This window comes from Helobdella robusta (genome assembly GCF_000326865.2).
Source record: "Helobdella robusta unplaced genomic scaffold HELROscaffold_87, whole genome shotgun sequence".
NCBI classification, from domain to species: Eukaryota; Metazoa; Annelida; class Clitellata; order Rhynchobdellida; family Glossiphoniidae; genus Helobdella; species Helobdella robusta.
In genome coordinates this window covers 416,783-426,132 of record NW_008705498.1, presented here as the reverse complement: position 1 = coordinate 426,132, position 9,350 = coordinate 416,783, and the positions used below count along the sequence as shown (strand labels likewise).

The 9,350-nt window shown below is 31.2% G+C and overlaps 1 protein-coding gene across 1 annotated transcript; it reads right to left on the bottom strand.

Annotated features, from left to right (window-relative positions):
* Nucleotides 1-1,602: 1,602 nt before the first annotated feature.
* On the bottom strand, nucleotides 1,603-4,452 carry HELRODRAFT_90681 (hypothetical protein; the record flags this gene model as incomplete). The annotated part of the gene is made up of 7 exons (XM_009032725.1): nucleotides 1,603-2,000; nucleotides 2,302-2,490; nucleotides 2,862-3,135; nucleotides 3,282-3,385; nucleotides 3,536-3,655; nucleotides 3,761-3,924; nucleotides 4,274-4,452. The coding sequence occupies 7 exons, from the start codon at nucleotides 4,450-4,452 to the stop codon at nucleotides 1,603-1,605; spliced, it is 1,428 nt and encodes a 475-aa protein (XP_009030973.1).
* Between the last annotated feature and the right edge of the window lie 4,898 nt (nucleotides 4,453-9,350).

Below are 9,350 nucleotides of genomic sequence, written 5' to 3'. Positions count from 1 at the left end.
TCATCTGGTACTCTTCTTCTTGCTCTTGACTTTTCCTCGGCGTTTTGATACTGTTGACCATACTATTCTCTTGAGACTGCTGCATNCTTTTTTTTAATATTACTGGTTCTTGTCTATCTTGGTTTTCTTCTTATTTCTGTAATCGTTTTTCTTCTGTTGTTCTCAATAATTCTACTTCTAACTCCTCTACTCTTACTTTCGGGGTACCTCAGGGTTCTATCCTTGGCTCTCTTCTATTTGTACTCTATACTTCTGAACTACCTCGTATTATTAATAACTTTTCTTTCTCTAGTCAACTATATGCTGATGATTCTTACATTTATACTTCTTTTCCTCCATATAATCTCAATAGTGTTCTTCATAATTTATCTCTATGTCTTTCTTCAATTATCGCTTGGTCTGACACTATGTGTCTTAAACTTAATCTTTCTAAGTTTGAATTAATTTGTTTTAATAAATCTAAACTCTTGATATCTCTCATAAGTTTCGTAGTCTAGGTTTTATCTTTGATTCTACTATGTCTCTCTCTTCTCAGATTAATAGTGTTGCTAGAAGCTCTTACTTTCATCTACGTAGAATAACAAAACTTTTGCCTTTTCTTGACGATCCTACTCTTCTCCTTCTTGTTACTTCGTTAGTCTTATCTAGGATTGATTATTGTAACTCGCTCTACTATGGTCTTCCTGACTCTATACTCTATCCTTTAAGTAAAGCTTTCAACTCTGCTGCTCGTCTAGTTGCTCGTGCCCCTTTCTTTTCTCATATATCTCCATATCTTGTTCTCTTGCACTGGCTACCTATAAAATATAGAATAATTTTTAAAATTTGCACGTTCATGTATATGTCTCAATCTAAATTATTTCCTAAGTATTTATCAGATATATTAATTGAACCTAAACGCCCTGGTTTACGATCGTCTTCTCGTTTTTTCTTAACTCGTGTTAAACACTCTTTTGCCAAATCTGCTTTGCTTTTTCTGGTCCTTTTCTCTGGAACTATCTACCTACTTCTCTGACTACTTCTCCATCACTTGCGAAGTTCAGAGCGGATCTCAAGACCCATCTGTTTTCAAAATTCATTGAGGAGCGATTTTGAACATCGCGGAGATAACGCTTTATAAGCTAATTGAGTGATGGATTGTTCTCTGAAGGTGCAAAAACCGCATTACATGCACAGGTGTGTAATGTACTGACAGTATTCGAACCAGGTAACCACTCAATGACGACAAACACGAGACGAAACACCACTCTGAATCAATTCGTCAACCAATGAAATATAACCGGCACTAAATTGACTCAACACGACTTGGTTAAAATGTACCGACGTCAACCTCATAATCGGTTGTATATATTTAACATTACATATCGTGGTAAATTCATTAATATTAACGTGACGGCATTGCCGTATCAAATGAAAGCTTGCTTCGAATTCATTCATTCATTCATCCATCCATTAGATGCACTACAGGACATCTGTGCACAGTTGGGTGAGCGTAAAGTCGAAGCGAGAAAGAAGAATTTGTGTCAAATTTTTTGAATCGTTTTATATTTTCGATGACAGAGAACAGAAAAAATTATAAAAAAGTTCACGTTGAAAATGGTTTCAGTTGTCTCCTTCAAATGCCACAACATTCTCAGATGAAACGTAAAACCTGCCATCTCTTTCATAATTTAACAACCTTAGCCAATAACTATCTCCAAAAATACTTGCAGCAGTCCCAGATTTAGTGAGTGTTTGAACAATTTCATACTTTATATCCAAGCCTTCCTTCGTTGTTTCTGTCCTTCTATTCAACAAATACTCTTCAAACGAGGCACAATTTTTCAGCGCTTTTTGTCCCCACATTAAATTGGCCAACGCTTTTAAAACGGAAAAAGCGGCAATTTTTAAGGCTAATATAGGTTGTGAACTTATCGCGACCAGCTGAGAAACAAGGTCTTTAGAAGAAACTTTATAGAACCAACTGTGTACAAGAGAAAGAACTTCCGACTGTTGTTCTTCTAACTGCAAATTTTAAATTTAAAATAACTTTTCAAATGAAAAAATTTCAAAACTGAAAAAATTTTTGAACAATAGGAAGGAACCTGACAGGAATGTAGATGAGTTGATACAATGAATGCAGTGCAGTGATCCTCACTTCGGTAGGTGGTTGAGTTATGAGATCACCGATGGTTGGAAGATATGATTCAAATCTGCCTCCTGCCACGTGATGCAAATTCAACATTTTTAATGAAACTCAATTGCAATCCCAAACAAATACTCAACTTTTTTCAAACATATCTGCATCACATCATTTATAACCTGTTTGCCTGAGAGCAAGTTTGCCAGCGACAGACGACCCAATAAGACCGATGGTCTGAACTGCAATAAGAAGTAAGCTGCTGTCTCGAGATCTCAGAGATTCAAGTACAACTTCAGTGAATTTTTGATATTTCGAATTAACAAATGACGGCTGGATGTAACACAAGCTTCCGAAAAACTTTATCAGACCTACACGCAGATTTATTAATTTATTAGCTTGATAAATTTGTCAATAAAATTTGTCCACAATATGTCTAAAATATTTATATTTTAATTTATTGAATAAAAACAGTAAGGTTAATGTTGATAATGATCAACTACCAAATGTATTTACGTTAAATAATAAATTTTTATCAATCAATTACAAAAATGATTAACGAACTTATAGGTCAACCAGTTAATCAATTAAACAACCAACCAACCAACCAACCAACCAACTAATCAATCAATTAAACAACCAACCAATCAATCAATTAAACAACCAATCAATCAATCAATATAATTAAAGAATCAAACAATCAATCAATCAACTAATTGTGCTCAGTTCAGGGCACACTTACCAGGCAACAGCAATCCACCGAAGGGGTCATCTGATGACTTCTGCAGCAAGTTTTGTAGCCTTTCATCAACATTCAAACTTTCCAAATAAGCGAATCCATGTCTACTCATTGCAAACTTGCTGGCAATTTCAATGGCGTTCAGTTGAGATAGGATGTCTCCATCATTTTCAAATATTTCCTTTACTAATTTGCTTATGAAGTTCAATTCACTGTCACCCTGGCTTATCAAATAGTATAGAGATTCTGGTGTGTTTGTGGCTATCTCTACTATAACCTGAATAAGAAAAATTAATATGACTTATAAAATCATTGAAGATGTTTGAAATTTAGAAAGTTTAATAACATCCATGACATTGTGTAAGACATATGAACTAGATTTAAATATATTGATGAATACAAGTTATAATCAGAGAATCTCACTTCGTAAACTCTAAATTTGACAATGTCCTTCGAGCAGGCCACATCTGTGAACAACTTGAGGCATTCAGTACTCAGCAATAAAAATGCTCCTTCACTTGTTTCTCCTATCAATTAAAAACATCAACAACCAATAACACAATCAGTGATAAAATCATCTCAATAAAAATACATTGTGTGATATAAACTTTTTGAATTTTAAATCGTGTATCTCTATGCGTAGAGAGATAAGAGAAGATGTGCAATGATCCACAAACCAATTTTAATGAGAATGTTGTGAGTAGTGGCAGCTACTCCAGGCAAATCCGACTGAAGTTGTTCTATGGTCAGCCGAATGATCTCTCCATAGTTACTGAAGTGTTGTCCACTGTCCTTGGCTACTCTTTCAATCTGTTAGAAAAACTTGTGTTACAAAGTTATTCTGCAAAGAGACATCCATGAAAATTTATAAATTTTATAGATCTATAAGATATATAAATAACCAAATGAAATAATAGATACCTGATGAAGCGACAAGTTTTTAATGTGAACATTGCCAGACTTCAATCCCTCAACCAGCTGTTGGTTGAAATTTCCAAGGATAACTGCAGGACTGACTGCTGTCAACAGCTTGCACAGCACATTGCAACAACATTCTAGCTGGTTACTTAATAATAAATATTTTTTTTTATCTACCGTTATTTTTTTATTTGTTATTTAATTTAATCATGGCCACTAACTAAGTCTTGGAAGGTCATGACTTAAAGGTCATGTCATAAAGTCACAAAGTTGAATATTGGTAATTTCATTGGTCATTGCCATTGGTAATTAAAAAGAGAAGTTGAGAATAAAAAAATAAATTGATTTTTTAAAATTTAAATAATAAAATAAATTAAAAAATGAAAAGAACAGCTCAACACTTAAGTCTTAACTAAAATTAATTTAATTAAAATTATTAAATGAATATAATATGTAAAATACAAACACAGTAATGAGTAATTGGTGATAATACTCACCCATTACTACTGTACAGACATCGAAATAAATTATCAAATTTCAATTGGGGAACAAATGAAGCCAGCGCAGATGGTGATATAGCAGTTAGGGCCGCATCTAACTCGGCCAACGTCAGGATGGTATCACCGGAATTAGGCAAACTTTGTAAAATAGCCGACAGATTTTCAATAGTAGTCATTGTTTACCTACGTGCGTGAGAGCAGCACAACAAATGATGAAACTAATCGCCAAAAAATGATTAAAAGTGCATAACGAGAAAATTTTAAATATATATATATATAGCCAGAATAGGTTAAAAGTATCGTGTTATCGATAGAGTGAGATCATCGAAATCCACGTTTAAAGATCGAAAATGTAGAATAAACCGTATTGAACCAATGTTCTACTTTGGATTGATCTAGATTTATAAGCGTATCGCATATATTTAGAATACCGTCTTCAGGAGAAAAAATTACTGAAGGAGTATTTTGGAAGTCATTAATAATAATATGTTCACTTTCTAATTTATTTTTTACAAAACAAATTATTTTTCGTCAAATAATCCAGCAAATGTATAAAAAATAATTTATCGCGAATAATTACATTACATCGAAATTAGTAACTAAGGTGAAAATATGGTGAGCTTCTTTGTAAATAACGGATACGCGTAACATATTCAGAATTGAAGGGTTGGTTATGTGATGCTAATTTTAGCATGTCAATTTATTGTAACTGCATTGTACGTACACGCGCTAAGGAGTCAATGAACATTTGAACAATAAAACTACGTGAGTTGGTAACGTCAAACAATTTCGCATAGCTTCGGCGAAATTCATTGAATTTATATATATATATATATATATATATATATATATATATATATATCAAAACATAGAGATATAATTATATAAATAGATTTACATATTTTAAAAAACCTTTTGACAAGGTGGGTCGATCCCGGCGGTACTGCAATGCAATTGCGTGTAATTTATTTTAAATTTCAAAAAATCCCCTTTAAAAGGGTGGGCCGATCCCGACGGTACTGCAATACCGGGCCAACCCGCGGAGAAGTCTGAGCAAGCTCGAGACATTCTCCTGCTTCCAAACAGTAGTTTAATATCGATGCCCCCCGATGGAGGGCGTATCAGATATTAAGCTGATAAGAACAGATACTACACTTTGATCTTAGCCAAAAGGCCGAGAAGCGATAACACAGCAGACTCGATAATTCATTATGAAAAACTAACGAAATTTAGTCTGAGGTGGAAAATTTTTATCTAAAAAAATTTTTTTTAATAATATGTTTCATTGTTGAATAATTAAAAACAGAATAAAATTTTGTATTAAAAATTATTTATAATTTTAAAACTTGTGGACTTATTACAAATTAATTTAATATGGAGGTGGCTCTAGCGGATAAAAAAATTATTTTTTAATATTTATAGTTACAATTATAGTTTTCGTTAGTCGGTCGTAAAGCTTTATAAACGTAACATGGTTACAGTTATAGTTGTACATGCATAAAATGTTAAAATGTCATACCATGATAAGTTGATTTGTAGAACAATGCATTGAATATCAACGTGCTTTATCACAAACAGCTATACGACTATTTAATTTAGATTTATTTCTCGAAAAGCTATATAAAAAATACATATGCTGAACATTTTCAACGCCTCTAAGTTAACAACGGTTACCAATGAGATATTCAGTATTGAAAGACTATGTGATGTTAAAATTTTAACATGTCAATTTATTATAACTGCATTGTACAAGCGCTAAGGCTTCATTGAAAAATGTAACTTCATGAGATAGTAACGTCAAACAATTTCGCATCACTTCGGCGAACGCTTGACTTGCGCAATTGGCAAGTTTATTTGATTTGATATATATATAATATGTGTATATATATGTATATATATATACATATATATACACATATATATATATATACATATATATACATATAGATATAATTATATAAATAGATTTACATAATTTAAAACACCCTTTGAAAGGGTGGGCCGATCCAGGCAGTACTGCAAAACCGGGCCAACCCGCGGAGAAGTCTGAGCAAGCTCGAGACATTCTCCTGCTTCCAAACAGTAGTTTAATATCGATGCCCCCCGATGGAGGGCGTATCAGATATTAAGCTGATAAGAACAGATACTACACTTTGATCTTAGCCAAAAGGCCGAGAAGCGATAACACCAAATTCTCGATAATTCATTATAAATAACTAACAAAACTTAGTCTGAGGTGGAAAATTTGTATCTTGAAAATTTTTTTAATAATATGTTTTATTGATGAATTATAAAAAAATAAAATAAAAATTTTGCATAAAAAATTGTTTATAATTTAAAAACTTGTTGGCGTATTACAAATTAATTTAATATGAAGCTGGTTCTAGCGAATAAAAAATAAAAACACTTTTTGTTTATATTTTTCAAAATTTTCAATTAACCGCGAACATAAAATGTAAAATATTGATGAAAAATGTATTTCTCTAATTGAAAAATCATAATGATTGAACAAAATAAAAACACCTTAATTTTTTTAAATAATTATTTTTTCTGGTAAACTTTAAAAGCGATAATAAATAGGTGATATATCTATTTTCTATTGTTGATGTAATCATTTGAGCTTGTTTTTGCATTTTTCTTCAAGATATTACATGAATTGTCATTTGTGCTGTATGGTTAATGTGGGGGTTTTTTGACACTGGACAAACCAACTAACCTTGTTCGGGTGAGCTGTATGCGGTAAATATATATTTGTCATTTTGTGTGTGTAATGTGTCTATTTCGTTCTTTTTACAGCAAATCAGTAATGCTCCTAATTTTTCTAAATGGTGATTCTGGTTAATTTAAACAGTCAATTAAACAAAGATTTTTATTAGAATTATTGGAAACTACCATAGATATATTTATAAAACTAATTATAATTATTTATAAAGATCACTGCGTTTTTGGCAGGTGTTTCTTTGATTAACTTTAATTCTAATTAAGTTACAATCAACGTCACTGTAAAAACAAAAACACAAAGACGGAAATATACTATATAACTACACTTAGCAATGGCAGTCGAAGCCGAAAAGAGCTTTTCTGTAGAAATAACGGTATTAATAATGTTTTGTCAAAAATGTCAAATATTAAAAGTTTTTTTAACCTTAATAAACTTCATAATGATGATAAAAATCTCGCTAGAAAAATTGAGAAACTCAACTACAAGTTAAACAATGCCGAAAACGCAGTGATATTTATAAATAATTGTATTTATGATAGTCTAAACCCAAAAAAACTAATTATATATACAATACTCGCGAAAACAATATCTATGGATATTTATATGGATACTCAAAATATCGTAACCGAACAAGTTTCATAGTAGAACCATGCTTAAAATATATCAACGTGCTTAATCAACGCCAGTTTTTATTTAGATATGAATGATTAAAATCATTTTTTTAATCCATTTTATTCACAAAAAATCTTGAAAATATTTATATTGGAAGAAATAAAACCTTTATACTTTGCACCCATATATGTAGAATATACATAGGAAATCAACCATTATTAACATTGAACATCCGATAATACTATGCACACAATAGGGTTGTAATAATTCAGAACTATAAAGCATAGATTAACAAGCGTTTAAATTTGAACTACATATACGTTGTGAAAATGATAACTGTGGTGTAACGGTAATGTGTGATATAGTTAGACTTGAAGGGTCATGTGATGTTATTTTTAATATGTCAATTAACTATGACTGCATTGCACACGCTCTAAGCAGTCAACGAACAATGTAACTACATGAGATGGTAATGTAACGTTAAACAAGCGCTCTGCTTGTCTAACAGACACGTTATTACCTTGATAATCATACACACGCACACATCTATATATACAAAATTACACACACACACACCTATTCATATATATATGTATATATATAATTGCGTGTAATTTATTTTAAATTTCAAAAAATCCCCTTTAAAAGGGTGGGCCGATCCCGGCGGTACTGCAATACCGGGCCAACCCGCGGAGAAGTCTGAGCAAGCTCGAGACAGTCTCCTGCTTCCAAACAGTAGTTTAATATCGATGCCCCCCGATGGAGGGCGTATCAGATATTAAGCTGATAAGAACAGATACTACACTTTGATCTTAGCCAAAAGGCCGAGAAGCGATAACACAAACGCCTTGATAATTCATTATGAAGAACTAACGGAATTTAATCTGAGGTGGAAAATTTTTATCTAAAAAAAAAATTTTTTTTTATAATATGTTTCATTGTTAAATAATTAAAAACAGAATAAAAATTTTGTATAAAAAATTATTTGTAATTTTAAAACTTTTGGACTTATTACAAATTATTTTAATATGGAGATGGCTCTAGCGAGTAAATTTTTTTTTTATTTATAGTTAGTTACAATACATTATGAAAAACTAACAAAACTTAGTCTGAGGTGGAAAATTTTTATCTAAAAAAATTTTAGTCCGTCGGTCGTAGAGATATAGTTCTATATACGTAACATAGTTACAGTTGTTTGTATATACAAAACTTGTTTAAATGTCATACCATGATAAGTTGCTTTATAAAAAAAATGCATTGAATATCAACGTGCTTAATCGCAGGCAGCTATACGACTATTTAATTTAGATTCATTTCTTGAAAAGCTACGTAAATAATACGTATGGTGAACGCTTACAACGCGTCTATGTTAATAACGGTTACCTGTGACATAGTCAGATTTGAACTGTTAAGTAATGATTATTTTTACGTCAATTTATTATAACTGCTAAGAAGTTTAGATCATAAATTTTAAATGTCCAATATGGTTTTGTCGATGATTGTGGCACAAGAAACGCTATCTCTAAGCAACGAATGATTAGTGAACGAGCGATTGAAATAAAGAAATATATTTTCTCACTAAAGTTATTAGTTTATTAAAAACTTTAGTGAGAAAAATTGAAAAAACGTATATATAAATATACGTTTATATATATATATATATATATATATATATATATATATATATTAATTCATATATAATTTCATATATACTATATGTTTTGTTAATTACCTAAAATA